General features: G+C 37.4%; 1 protein-coding gene across 1 annotated transcript in view; it reads right to left on the bottom strand.

Annotated features, from left to right (window-relative positions):
• The window catches only part of alk (ALK receptor tyrosine kinase), a 763155-nt gene extending 752504 nt beyond the window's left edge, over window positions 1–10651 (bottom strand). Inside the window, exon 1 of the mRNA XM_028439062.1 lies at window positions 9503–10651. Coding sequence (XP_028294863.1) covers window positions 9503–10253 — 751 coding nt within the window. The 5' untranslated portion in view covers window positions 10254–10651. The remainder of the gene's footprint in view (window positions 1–9502) is intronic.
• Between the last annotated feature and the right edge of the window lie 5487 nt (window positions 10652–16138).

Here is a 16138-nt window from a genome sequence, read left to right on the forward strand (position 1 = left end):
ATGTTGGGCTTCTTATAACCTCCCACTTCATGAATTAAAATGTTTTTTGGGGGGGCGTACAAAATTGTACAAAAAGACCGAGGGCTAATTCTGCTCCTCTTTCCTCCAGAGCCAATGAGTTGAGATAGATGTGTAAAGGCATTTAACTACGTTTTTTCTTTGGATCACCTAATAAGACTTTACCTTTTGCACAGTGCCTTAGAGATTGTAGCTGGTGCATTTGAGCTGAAGTGAGTATTTCATATAACACTGAAGTATTTTATTTGGTTCTAATTTGCTGGGATTTCTTCTCACAAGCATTACTTTTTTCCAGAGAATGCTCAGAGAAAGAGGATGTAAGCCATGTATGATGCATTTCCCTGGGCTCTGTGGATGTTAGAGGTCAGAGGAGTGTGTAAGGAGCCGTTTGAGATGACAAACAGTAACTGCACTCGTAGCATGTGATAGAATACACTTAAAAGAGCCACACATTCTACCACAAGCCCAACTAATGAAAACAGACATTCTGTCACTTGCAGCTAATTAGACAGGCACAATGTGTTCGACCTCTATCTGTAAAAATCTGCAAAAAACAGGCAGATTTTGTATCGCTCTTAATTTTGATGACAGCTAATTTTCTTCCTGATCCAAAAAAAGAAAAAACCTAAACAAGTGCCTGGCCTTTAATTTATCAATAAACAATGGGGAGGCATGTGATGCTAATAAGGCATCTACGATATTCTCATTTCAATGTCTATTTAACAAAACACCTTTTACATTTATAATTACAAGCAGTGCCCTATTACCAGAGGTGAAAGTAATGGTTGCAAATATTCACGTTGCTTTGATTGAGTTGCTTTTATGGGTACTTGTACTTTTTTTAGTATATCTCAAAGTCAGTCATTTTACTTTTACACAAGTATGTTTACGTTACTTGGTAAATTATTATTTAATTTCAAAATGATCAACAGACATTGTGAAACTATAAAAATAATGAAAGGTAGCACTTTAGTTTAGGGAACACCTATATAAACCATTAGTTAGTTGTTTATTAGCATGTAAATTAGTAACATGTTGACTCTTAATTAGTCATTATTAAGTCCTTATTAATGCCTTATTCTGCATGACCTTATTATACAACAAGTGAGCCATTAACTAAGTCTTTTCCCTCAATAACCTCACAATTATTACTTATTAGTAGTAAGTAAGGAAGTGTTTGTATATGAATTATGATCTTAACATGATATGGTTAGAGTTAGGGTTAATGTAACCCTAATCCTGACCCTAACTCTAATCCTAACCCTAATCCTAATCCTAATCCTAACCCTAATCCTAATCCTAATCCTAATCCTAATCCTAACCCTAATCCTAACCCTGTTTGGACTGCAAGACTACCATTAAGTGTATGATAAGGCATTAATAAGAATAAGGCATTAATAATCCTTAATCCTTTATCATCCTTTACATTTGTGGCGGGGTTCGATTTTCGTTCAAAAAGAAGAACCACGACCATCCATATGGCAAGTCGACTTTCATTTATTTTTCCAAAAATGGTGCCGGTGCTCAATATTTACAGTGGAACACAAATATTTACATCAAGAGAAAGAAAAAAAACACAACCTGGTCCCAGCTCTACTTCCAGCTGAGAGGCTTTCAGAAATGTTCAGGTACATTGCTCCCAGTGGCGGATGCTTTAAGACTACAAGGGAACCTCAGCTTCCCCTAAAATCAGTGGTCAAATATGTAGTGTTGTGTGTACATTTCATTGACTAAATATATGACAGAACACATGTATGTTTAGTTCAGAATCAGCTTCTTATAACAGGAAACTGACAGTGACAGCGTGACGTTCTTCATTCATTACCGCAGCGTCACAGTGTTAATAAACAGTGGTGAAGTTCAGCTTCAATTGACTTCAATGGGAGACGATTTAGGGGTTGATCCACTGCAGTCAAACTAGACGCTCATTGGATAAATGCTCGGTTATGACGCACTTAGTCCCGCCCATCGGACGCCGGGCTTCACAGGAGGTCTATGGAGCAGTGGGCTGGATCTGTCTGTTCCGGACGCTGGAATAATGGATGATGATTGGATGATCTGTCTCAGGCTAATTCAATTTTGATTGACAGCGAAATGAGCCAATCAGAGAGTATGACGTTGTAAGCACACAGGCGGGTTTTTCAAATATTTCAGTCCGTTGCTCTGTGTTGACACGGAGACTTTGCTGATCCTCTCATAGCGAATTAACTTCTGACAAACCTAGTGTCTGTTTTTGGTGTTTGTGGAGACTGTTACTGCTTGTGTTGTGAGACTTTTCACCAAACACTCACACTCCAGCGCGCAGCAGCTACGCGCGTGCGTGCGTGTGTGATAATCTACAAATAGTTGTTGACAACAAAATGTGAATTCTACTAGAATTCACATTTAAATAAACAGATAAATTTTCTGAAGTAGGCAGAAAATGAGCTTCCCCTGCATGAAAGACCAGCAGCCGCCACTGACTGCTCCCACATGCACCTCCAGAGAAAGACTGCCCTCTATGCAGCTTCCTACACTGCTTTTAACAGGTTAGCCCCTCCCATGGGTGTGGTTTAAATTAAACCAAAAACAATTATTAAGGAATACAAACAAAAACAATATTCACATCCTTTTCAAATGATAACTGATTTTCTAATAAACAAATGCATTTTTCAAATCACATCCTAAATTAATCTCCATATAAATGCAAAAACAATTAATAACCCCTGATCACATGATCTACCACCCTGCGTTACTGCTTTACATAATCCCTTAGCTAACTCCGCCCCGTTTTGTCCGTCAGCTTCTCAGAGACATCATGTCACCGATAAGAGTTTCCGTGTGTGTGTGTGTGAGAATGTGTGAATGTTTGTGCAGCAGGTGAAGCCTATAACAGTCAAGTGTTCACCCCTGGCTGACTCTAGCAACAGTTGGGTAAGAAGGAGATTAGTTAAATGCATGATGTGAGGAGAAATACGGAGGGGAGGAAGAGAATGTGTGTGACGTGTTTGTGTGTGTGTGTGTGTGCGTGCGCTGCTGCTCGGTTAGTGACGGCGACATCATAGCCGACCAATACACCACGCCAAAACAGCACTGAATGCTGGTTATTCATTAATTCAGTTCATCGATTTTGTTTTTTTTTTTTTTATTTTGATTTTGAATGGTGTTATTTATTTATTTTATTTTTTTAAATTGGACACTTTGACAAACCTTTTATTTTATACAGATGCCTTTGTGGAAAATAAATTAAGTTCCAATTGTGTAAGATTGAATCTCTTCCTTTTTAAGTTTATACATGAGATGTTTACTGTATGCAAGGGAACCGTGGCAAGATTTATTACCAATAATAAATGAGGGGGTGAAAGTAACTAGTAACTTTTACTTTGAGTACAATGTAATTGATCTACTTTTTACTTGTACTTGAGTATTATATGTATGATTTGCTTGTACTTGAGTACAATTTCAGTGGCGCTATTAGCGATTTTTTTCTCCATAGAGACTACATAACAACGTAAGGACTTTATCTTGAGTTATTGGAGACTTTTCCGATGTTTTAGAGCCATGAAAGTTTGCATCACTCTGTGTTCTCTCCACATTGGATTTGCTTCTCTTAGGTTTGCAAGCAATTTATCCCATCTGTTCTCACTTTCCATCTGACCCAGTATGTGGGGCAGACTGCGCAGTCAGTCTTCCTTTTTCCTCTTGCTCTGCCGTGTAATTGCTGTGCTTTACGCCCCGAAACAGCTCATTAAGCACTAGAAAGATCTCTGATTGGCTGAAATCTAGCATAATGCTCCTGGATTTCTAAAGCCTAAATAAAAAGCAGAGAGAAGGAGAAGAGGTTTACTCAAAACACTTTGAATTCTAAAATGTTTGTGAATGATTATGGATTTTTGACAAATTGACACCAAAAAAATGCACATACTGCAGCTTTACGGATGCCATCAATCTGATGATGGTGACCAATGTTTTATTGCTCCACACTCTTTAGATTGAACTACTGACCGCTGATAACTAAGAATACTCAGTTTTATAAAGGCAAAGTTTAGTGCAATAGGGGGTAATAAATATCTTGTAATGCAAAAAGGATGTGTTTTCTTCACTGAGTCATTTCCTTGCTTTGTTTTGTATTTTTTATATTGTGTGCCCAATATAACCTCCCAACCCAGTGGCTTTAAAAAGAGGGGACTCTCCTGAAGTTTTTTTTTTCCTTTTTTCTTTCCTTTAAACTTGAAAAAAATAATAATAATAATAAAAAATAAAAAAACAGGATCAATTCACAGGTTGTGTGAGGCTAAGGGATAGAAGACGTCTGAAAAACAAGAACTGCTTAACCTGGAAGAAGAAAAAAAAAACATTACACTACAGTCACTCAAATCCAATTACAGCTGCCTGCTGCTCGTATTTACCGATTAGGTGCACGAGGAAAAACTTCTGAGTGCAAAAATAAGACCTTAATTTTGTTGCTGAAAAGAATCAATTAGAGCTTGTGTTACACCGTAAGATTAACAAAGAACATTATGCTGTTCTTGTTCCGTGAAAAACATCTCCCAACACACTTATCATTTGTACATATTATCATCATCATTATTATCATTTTACTTGTTATTATTATGACTAGAAGTTGCCATGCTGTCTCTTAGTCAGAGGGTCAGAATGTAAAAATAACCAATGTTCTCTGTTTTTTTTTGTTTTTTTTTTGTTTTTTTTGTGCCCATCCACATTTTTCATTGAAAATAGCATGTGTACAATCTGTCTCTGTGTGGTGGATGGATGGATGGATGGATGTATGGATGATGGATGGATGATGGATGGATGAAAAAATTCATCTAATGCTAATTTGTCTCAGGCTAAGGTTGGGTTATGTCACGTGACAAACTCATGGCAAGGGGACCAAATCTGGCCATTTGGAGAATCTAATTTGGCCCTTTGGAGAAAGTAAAAATGACAGAGAAAACATGAATCATTGTGAAAATGAAACTCAACAATATTTGCAGGTGCTCATTGCAGTTCACCCAGGGCTTATATTGCATGATTGCAGTCATATTTTTTTTTTAATGTGAAACAGTTAAACAAACTAAAAACTCTCAAATTTTGGTCTCAAAAATTGGTCACAAAATCTTGTAAATTTAAAGTAAAGATCCTGCTGGGACAGATATCTATGACGTATTGCTTGGATATTGTCGGTTTCTCAGTATCTTGTGTATACGTATAAGTGCCAACTAAGGCACAATAATGTTACAATTCCTTTACACCACTGGGCAGAGGTGTAAAGAGTGCTAATGTGTTCTACTCTAGTAGAAGAAGTACTGTTACTTGATTGAAATCATACTCAAGTACAATTACAAGTAAGTCATATGTAAAATACACAAGTACAAGTAATAAGTAGCTCAATTAGATAGCACTCAAAGTAAAAGTTACTATAGTTACTTTAACCCCCCACGTTTATTTTTAGTAATAAATCTTGCCACGGTTCCCTTACATACAGTAAACTTCTCATGTATACACTTTAAAAGGAAGATACAAAATCTTACACAATTGGAACTTCATTTATTTTCCACAAAGGCATATGTATAAAATAAAAAGTTTTTTTTTTTAAATGGCAGAATTAATAAACTGAATTAATGAATAACCAGCATTCAATGATGTTCTGGTGTTATGTTTAATCTGATTTTTTATTTTAATAGAATGACACAAATTAATTCAATTCTGCAAAAAAAAAAGACTCTCTAAGTATATGGAGGTGGATTTGTGTCTTTTTTATTCAATCAAAAAAAAAAAAAACATTTTCCATCAAAGAAAAAAAAAATTCAAATGTAATTATTTGGGTCTCAAATAAAAAAGTAAAGAATTCTTATTGAAAATGTTATAATAAAGACAGAAATCCACCTCCATCTAAGTATAGCTCATGAACCCTAAAACTGAGAAAATAGCCAGCATTCAATGCTGTTTTGGCACCGTGCATTATGCTTAATCTGATTGGTTGGCTATGATGTGATGCATTTGATTGTTGTCTGGTTATTTCATTTTTTTGTTATAACAAATTACTTTACTTCTTTTAAAACGTACTTCAGTACAAGTAAAATTACTCATTTAGAAATACGTATACTCAAAAAAGTAAAAGCACCCATAAAAGCAACTCTATTACAGTAACATGAGTACAGTAATTATGTTTGTCATTAAGGAAATCTGGATGATGCTCTAGAGAAATAAAAAAACCTCATTACATGACACCATCCTCTGCCGGATCCTCACCTGCAAACACTCAAAGCAGTGTTTAGCTGGATCTCCTGCTGGGAGGTTTAGTACTATACTCACTCATGAAATGAAACATCAACTGGTAATTTAGCAGCAGTAGGCATTTCAATCTTTTTTATTTATTTTGGTACAAATGGAGAAAAAAATAAACTCGACTTCATGTTGTCATGGTTGCAACATTGTTTTCATTGAAAGCAAAACATGAGAAAAGAAGACCATTTTAGGATGATGCACTCGATACATTGTCTAGACCTGTCCATCTACCCTTAGCTGCTTGTATTTCATTTCCTATGTTCATCGTAAGTGGTTGTAATCATGTATTTGAATCTTTCAGACCCATAGAAACTATTTTGCGTCTGCAGCTGAAAACTTACAGGATTTAAATGGTTGAAAAGAGGAAGTTTATCGCTGGAGGGATGATATTTAGCTCATCCTCAGTGAACAGAAAGGGTCGGACCCCCGGCACAGAATGACATTTGAAGAGTAAAGACCACCCACCACTCCGCTGCTGTTTTAGACCTTTGAAATCAGAACTGGATTTCTACTGGGAACCAATCAAAATGTATGATAACAGATTAATAGGTGGGGATACAGTATCTACTAAATAAATCTAATCTGGTTAAACAAAAGTGAATCTCCTCCTTTAAAAGCCAATGCTTTATTGGTCAGTCGATCCTCCCTGATCTCCTCCTATTAATGATGTCAATGGTTTTGGAGCCTTATTATTGTCACACTAGATTTTTTTTTTTTCTTTTATGGTTAGTTTAATTAATTTCAGTTAGGCCCCAGAGGGAATTAATTAGGATGAAGGAAGATTACACACATACTGTTTTTTCTTTTTTTTTTGGTTAAGAAAGTTTTTCCAAGGCTAATTTGAGTTTATCTGTTGAAAAACAAAGTCTGCGTGAACAAATAAACAAGGAATTCTTCTGTTTAACACGCAAAATAATACAAACAATCTTTTTAGTGTGATTGACTCTAAAAAAAAATGCAATATGGGCAGATCAAAAAAATAAAATAATAATTGAAGGAGAAGATGCAAATATATCACGTAGAGATCATTTTGCTCGTGGGGTTTGGCCACACCTTGAATATTTGAAAAAGGTTTAGATCGCCATTAAATATTCTCATTTTTTATATATATTTATATTTATATATATATGTATATATATATATATATATATATATATATATATATATATATATATATATATATATATATATATATATATATATATATATATATAAAAGCTACGTTAAGACTGCAGGCAAATGTGACCCAAATTAGATTTGTATGCCTATATAGAATAGAATAGAATAGAATAGATTGATCCCCATAGGGGAAATTCTAATGTTGCAGCAACACCATAGAATAGGAAAAGTAAATAGTAAGAACAAAAAATAAATGCCAACATAGGATAATAATGCAAATACACAACGGTGGGACGGACATAAATTAGAAAAAAAAGATTTTAAAAAATCAAATAAATCAAAATAAAATGTAAAACAAAAACAACAACAACAACAATGGCATAAAAAACATATGCGACCTGTAGCTGATCAGTTAAAGACAGTTTGAAAAGCACAAATGCGACCCACGCCACTTTCATATGCAATCCATAATCTGATACGTATCCAATAGTTTGCAAATACAGCCAGGTCGCATTTATCTCACCATTACATAATTGAAGTGGGAAAAACATCACTGTTCTGCATTGATAGGAATGACAGACGGAGTGGAAAGTGAAAGAATTGCTTTTGGAACCGTATTATTGTAACGCTAGATTTTCTTCTTTTATCCTTGCATGTGACATGGCTGTCTATACCTGTAAGATCATAGGTAACATTTTATTTGAATGGGTATACAAAAGGCTGACATTACACTGTCATTGTTATGACATGACACGTCATTAGCATTAATAAGGTGTCATGAAGGGTGTCATTTGCTATATTATGACACCTTTGGAGCTATGTTTGCATTTCTTGAGAAAGCATTGTCATGACAACTTGTCATTAAGAGTGTACTACATGACCAACAATTGTCTTTGTCATGACAACTTGAATAAAGTGTTACCAGACCATTGGTTCATTGCAAAACGTATGATATCTGAGTATATGACCAAGTTGATTTGACAGTAGTTCAAGTCTTTTCTAAAGAATGCTTTCAATGCTTCCATGACGTACTCAAGAGAGAACAAAAAAGAAAGGGGGGGGTTGTCGTCACTGTAAAAGTGTTCCCACGTTGAGCTCCCACCTGCTACCAGCCAGATGTGTTGACGGTGGTCTCTGCTTGGAACTGCAGGCACAACTCCACCAAGGTTTAGTTTGTGTGTTCTTGCATTAACCCACACAGCTGAGCCACAGCGTTGCATTTAGTCTCATCAGTCAAACACTAGTTCCACTGACACACACACACACACACACACACACACACACACACACACAGGTTTCTATTCTTTCTGGGCCAGCCTTCCTCATCAATGTGATTAAGCAATTACATGATTGTGCTGATGTTCAGACGAGGGAAGGACCCTTGAGTTTTGAGTGTAAATGCTTCCTTGAAGATAACAGCTTAATTTGGGCCTCACCAAAATCGGGGCCTGTTTTATTATATCCCCATCCTTGGAGGTTGTTTGTGAAATTAGATCAGAACGTATAGGTATCAAGAAGAAGTGATTAAAGGCAGAAATATGTGGAATGTAAGCATCATAACACAGTTGTGTATCGTTGGAATGCACATTCATGTAATTATCTGCTAAAGAAGCTCCCTTTGGCTACCCAATAAAATAATAATTACCATTTCAGAGCTGATTATCATGGGGGACCCAAAGATGGTGCAGCACAAATCCCAAATGGAAATAATCAAAGGGTTGAGGAAATAAATCAACATTCAGCTCATCTCTCACAGCTGCCGAGGGCATCAATATTCAACCAGGAGTCTTGGGGATCACATCTCTTCTTGGATCACATGTTTTGTTTCCACACACACACACACACACACACACACACATTTTCTATCCAGAACAAGGAGCTGCTTTTACAGTGCTCTGATGTTTCAATATTTTTTTCTGGATTGCTTTCACACACACACACACACACACACACACACACGCACACACACACACACACACACACACACACACACACACACACACACACGAAAAAAAAAAAAAAAGTCCACCAGAAGCTTCTTTATACCAACAGTGAGCCGCAATGAAATATTCATCAGAGGAGAAGTTGGACTCACCATGGGAGGAGATGTGCAGATAGAGGCGGGGGTCTGATGCTCGTATCGCTGCTGTGTACCGATCCTCTATCCCGGGCACCTGCGCCTTTTTCTCGGGCATGAGACGGACTCTGAGCCGCCCCCCCTCTGCGCCCAGCCACCACTCCAGGATGGAGGTCAGGTCCATCTCCAACGTGTCTATGGGGTTCTCCTCGTACACAGATAGACCCCCACAGCCGGTGCGGACTATATCCTCTCCCACTTCTACCACAACTTGGTTAGATTTCCTGCTCGCTTTGGTCAAACCTAGTTTCAGAACTTTGGACAGCGGCCGATTGTAGCGGAATGGGAGCTGTCCGTCACCAGGCGAAGCGTTCCTCGGTGCTGAATCCAACATGGGCTCCATTAAAGAAGCAATGGTTTTCTGCAGAGGGATGCAGTTCATTTTTAAGTTTGCGTGCACCGTGTAACACCCGCTGAAAGTCTGACAGTCGCCGTTCAGGGGTCTCTTTATGAACTCTGCCAGGTAATAGCGCAGCAAAGACGGCACGGCAAAATCCACAGCCAAGGTTTTCCTCTTGTTTCTGGACATGAGGGTTTGGTTGGAGTCTCTTTTGGCTCCGGTTTCCCCGCTGGTGCTGCTGCTGATGCTGGTGCTGCTGTTGCCGGCGTGGAGCGGCTCCATCGCCGCCGTGTTTTTAGTCGAGGCGCAGTGCAGCCCGGTAAACAGTGCCACAGCACAAACAAGCAAAAGCATTCTTGTTGTGTTCATAGTTGTACCATATAGCTAAGTGTTTCTGTGAGAGAGGAAAAAAAGCAAAGCCGTAATAATCCCAGTGTTTACCCGCGTCCTGACGCAAAACAAGTGTGAATCTATGATCCTCTGTGCGCGTGTCCTCTCCGCCGGTGCGCACTGGCGCTAAGACGCAGCAAACATGCTCCCTGTCTCCGCTTCTTTCTTTTCTTTTTTTCACACCAGCTCCTCTGTGTCCATCCTTTCTGTTTTCCTGTGTTCAAAGGTGAAATCCTCACTCACTCCTCCGACAGTCCCTTCCAACACTGGGGGCCTGCGGAGTCACGCTCCGGGACTCTGATTGGAATGCGGGTCGGGTCCGCTCCCCTTGGTTTTCAAAGACTCCCTGTTTCCTGGCACAGTTGTACAAGTGGTCTCTGTCAGCAGCAGGATGAAGCCTCTCTCTCTCTCTCTCTCTCTCTCTCTCTCTCTCTCTCTCTCTCTCTCTCTCTCTCTCTCTCTCTCTCTCTCTCTCTCTCTCTCATTAGCTACATTATCCACGCGCGTTTACCCAGTAAAACCAGCAATCCACTAAGTTTTTGATCCATAACTTCTGCTGTTGTAATAGTGTAGCCTATAGAAGTAGTTCCCAAACAGGGGTACGTGTACCCCTCGGGGTCCAGGAGTACATTGCAAGGGGTACTCGGAAAGATTTCACAATTAATCTAAAAAAAAAAATCTGTAAATGTTCCTAGTTCTTATTTAGGCAATTTTTAAAAATGTATTTTTACTAAATTTTGCCATTTATTGAAACAGAATCATTAAATGCTGTAGAGGCCATTTTATCACACTTCTGACAATAGGAGACAAAAAAATACATTTTACAAAGGGGACTGTATTTACCTACTACTGAAGTAATCACATAATAGTGCATCATGGTATTTTCTATAAATTCTAGTCATTGTTTTGAATTTGTAGATTTTTTTTTTTTTTTTTTAGAGCACGCACTGTTCCACAAAAGCATATACAATTATGGAGAGGGGACTTAAGAGAGGTACACAGATTTGACAGAAATGAAAAAGAGGGAAAAGGGACAAAAAAGATTGGGAACCACTGGCCTATAGCATATACATAGAAGACTTTCAAACATTTATTTGATCAGTTTGAAATGAAAACAGCACAGCTCCATGCTGTTTCTATTGTTTTCACATCAGTGATTAACAGTGTCTTCTTCTCGGATTATTTGCCAATACATATAGATTTAGAGGAGGATGGCCAACTGGACTTTTGCCTATGACCTATTCCCATAGAAGATCTGATAGGTTGTCTATCTTCCTCGTGGAGACCAGGGGGCAGTGTTTTTTTTTTTTCTCCTTCAGCATCTTTTCTGCATACTCTTCATCCTGAATGAGGAGAAAATAACCACTAGATGGCGTCAGTACACACACACACACACACTCACAGACTCACTGATTATTTGCAGCTCCATAAATTGATTCAATAAACAGGCTTATTTTATTTTGAGTCATAATTATTAATACATTAAAGGAGGTAAAGGGGTTTCATTAAAAAATTGTCACAAATAGGTTTAAAAACATATTAGTACAAATGTGAGGATCTAACCCACTTCACACAAACGGATGCCTTGTTATTTGAGACAAACACAATTAGTTGGGTTTAAGAAAATAAAAATAAAATAGGACAATGAGGATTGAAGTGTTAAACATTTATATATATATATATATATATATATATATATATATATATATATATATATATATGTCATTGCCAATGAGAGTTAAAACAATGGGGGAATAAAAATGTAAAACTCTATTTGTGTCTTCTTTGGCTACTGTGGAAGCATATTGACAGCTGTGATAGACTGGAATCTTGGCCAGGGTGTCCTCTGCCTAGGACCCATAGGCGGACTTTAAGATTCTTGCCAGTGAGGGCAAAAAAAATTAAATTTAATATGTAAACGGTCTCGAGATTTGTGCCAACCACAATGTACTGTATGTATTATATACAATAATGTAAAAATGATTAGTAACATAATTGATAATGTTAACTCCAAAAATGTGCATCGATGCATCGTGTAATGTTGTAAATTCATGATAAAATCAGGCCAGTGGACACTTTCTGCTTCATTTTTTACTGAAGAAGAACCAACCTAAAGTCTCAAAAGTTTGGGACCATTTCACTGAAAACTCATCCTACACACCTGAGGTAGAACAAACATCTGTGACAAAAAACTCAGTAATACGTTAGAATCAAAGCAGCGTAAAACTATTTTATAAATACATCTAAACCACACCACCCGACTGTATGTGTGAAAGCACCTCTATCCGCTTATCCGTTGTGATCTTTTGGTATGTGACCAAAAAATCACATTCGTATCAGATTTAGGATCACATACGAAAGTGCCTGGGTCGGATAAAAAAAAAATCTGAATTGTGCTTTTCACACTGCCTTGAACATATCGAATACATGTCACATATGGGCAAAAAGATCGGATTTGGGTCGCATTTGCCTGCAGTGTGAACATACCTGGAGAGACTGGACTTGCCCGCAGAGATGGAAATAATATATATATATACACATAAATGTATATATATATATATCCAGGTGAAACACTTAATAAACCACCATTCTCAGCCAATAGCTAAATTCAATTCAGTTTCAACCCATAAAAGAAAGTCATTACATTTTTACAACAAAATATGCCAAATCACAATACTTTGACTATAATGTCAAGAGTTGGATGATAATCAATCAACAACACTTCTTTATACCCAAATACATTGAATTTCAGCAGTGGTTTTGGGGTATAAGTTACTCTTTGACAAAGACTCATGACAAACGTAAAATGACTAAACCTTTGGTAAAATACAGTCTTTGGATAAATCTTGCATTCATGGTCATCACAGGTAGCCTTTAACGCTGATATCCAGAGTTTCTGAGAGGACGTCTTGATGTCCCGCCCTCAACAGCCTCACTTCCTCTCCCTGCCTCTGCAATCTACAACATAAGCCACGCCTTTACGTTTCTGCACGAGCATCGCGGAACATAACAAGGTCGCATTGGGTCGCATTGACATAGGTCTATGGGTCAGGTAAGAGCCAAAATCATTTTTACTTGTTTGCTGTTGTGACGCGTGGCCTTGCATATTCACTTTGATTGACAGTCTCAAAAACAGGAAGTCAAAGTCTATCGGCTGGGCACACATGGCGATTGTTTAATTTGTATAAGTGTCTATAGGACAAAGGCAGGACTTATATACATTAATGTATATAAATGACCACCAGCAGTAGATCATAGTAAAAGACTAGTTAGGTATTTTCTCTCATTTCAAAAGAATCATACATAAACATAGATTCATCAGAAACTCCGGATATCAACTTTAATGTTGATCTTAGAATACAATCATCTGTTATCAGCGTAGCAGAGAGAAGAAAATACTGGCTAATGACATTGACAGAGGCAGAGGGGGCATTTTGAGGTTATTTAGGATGTGTATAGGATTAAAAAAAAAAAAAAAAACAGTCCCCATGGGGAACATCACAGTTGGCTGCATGTGAGCAGAATTTAGCTTTTCCAATCAAGTTAAATCTTGAGAAGGAAAAAAAAAAAACTCTTTATTGGCAAACACTACAAAACTAACCACCCTCTTCTTTCTTCATTTATTCCAAGCACTGATGCCACTGAACAACACAAACTCCTCCTCTCATGCAACAAATGAGCACGCAGACCAGGTCACACCTGCATTTTAAAGACCAACAGAGAATCATTTGTGTGAGAATAGCAATGATTCCAAGGCTGATGTAACACTGAACACTCTGCACGCACTGCAGCTGTGCTTTTAGCCTCTCAGCTTTGATTACAGCCATATGTAGACACGAAGACTTACCGTGTGATGCAATCCTTTTTTCATTGTTGGCAAATTTTTCTGTTTACTGGCATGGCTGCAAACTGATTACACAACATTGGTCTCTGTTTAATCCCCTTTGCAACAAACAGGTGATTGTAATTAATATTTAACATCAACATCTCAACACAGCGGTATTACCTTCAGCTTTTTTTCTCTTTTTTTTACTTTCCACGAATGAAAACAACCTCCTCTGGTTAATTGAGCTCCCCTGGTGGGAAGGGGAATATTTATATATTTGTTATTGATTGATCACTACCTTACGCCAGCAAAATTACTTCCCAATAATGGAAGTGTCCTTCACAGAGGCTATTCTTCTTCTCTGTTCTTTTTTCTTGCTCCCCTAATTTGCCCTGTATAACCATGATTGGACAAGGCACCTATTGGCGTATTCGTGATGGAGGTGTATGCACACACAAGCACACAAAGGCACACTCTCATGCAACTCTGCTTTTGTGCTCAACGGTGCTGGGAGAGGTTATAATTCAAGGGCTGAAAGCTAAACCTAAAGAAAAGACTGCATCATCATCAACTCCTGCTTTTACATTACTTTTACAGCAAAACGTTCATTGTTGTGCCCATCATGCATGCATCAAACACAGACAAAAATCTTTAAAATAACATTATATTATCTTAATAAGCTATCTTTTTTTTTTTTTTTTTTTTTTTTTAACAATTTGCATCCCTTGCTCAGAACGTGTGTTCAATGCAGACCTTTTTAAATTGGTGATTTCATACCAGTGTTGGGGTGAATTATAATTGTAATCACGTAATTGATTGTAATTTAAAAAATATGCTGCTGTCGTAATCGTAATTAAATTGTAAATGAGTTTATATAATTGATTTTGTAATTGTAATTGCCATTGAATTCTACAAAAATTGTCAATTATAATTTAATGCTAAACTGGGGAACCATGTAACAGTTCTATGTATAGTTCCATACATATGTAGTTAACATTTAATAAATATGTTTCATAGCAAGCTTTCCCACATTTTGCCATTCAAAGAAAATTTAAAGATCCAATGCCCACACCAAAATATTAAAAACCAATATTTTAATTGATTAGGAAGCCTAACAAGGTAACCAATAGATAGGAATGAAAATTAGATGATGATATTTGTCTTTAGTGTATAGAGGGTTTTCACCACGTCATCAAACCAGAAGTCGCCATATTGGAGATACTCAGCAGGGAAACAGATCCCGAACGTTGAACAAAAGGAAATGGTGACTTATTGCCGTATTTTTGGCTGTACCAATAGGTCAGACCATGAAAAACCTTTGGAGTTTTATAGACTGCTAAAAAGTTATAACAAATCGGAGAGAACAATGTCAAAAATGATCAAATTTGTTTGGCCCATTTCTCGTCAGGAAAGTGAATTATTGATAGCAGCGGCTCTGAACTAATTTTCTAGTGTGATTATGATAATATAATTCATATAAAGCTACTGCATATTACATTATTTACTTAATATAATCACATTTAAAAGCCTGCTACAGTAGCAACACTGTTCTTAAAATGAAGAGCTAAAATGTGCTGTATTACTCATTGTATTCCAAGTAAAAGGTCTGACCTTTATCAAAAGGATGACCCAGATTGGGTTAGGGTTAAAACCAGGTAGTTGACGACATCAGGATACACAATAGACGGAAGACCCTCTGGGGCGTCATTGATCCAAGACGAGGGAGCCAACTCGTATGAATCTGCACAACCAAAAAACCCAAACTTTTCCAAATATCGCGCCCTTTCCTGTGGACCAAGTCCTTCCCTGTATGCCTTTGCATCTATAACACATTTTGAGGAGCTTTTATGTGGTTTTGGACATTTATCCATCGCAGTGTTTACCTCCAATATGGCCGCACATCTAGGTTACTACCCATAACGTTTAGGACCCGTTATCATCAGAGATGCTAACAGAAAGCTAACACAAGAGAAAGGTGAACTTTTATTAGGTTATTCATTTCAGACTCTTAGATTGAACTTTAGTAATTGAGAACGTA

This window comes from Gouania willdenowi, chromosome 22 (genome assembly GCF_900634775.1).
Source record: "Gouania willdenowi chromosome 22, fGouWil2.1, whole genome shotgun sequence".
Classification (NCBI taxonomy): Eukaryota; Metazoa; Chordata; class Actinopteri; order Blenniiformes; family Gobiesocidae; genus Gouania; species Gouania willdenowi.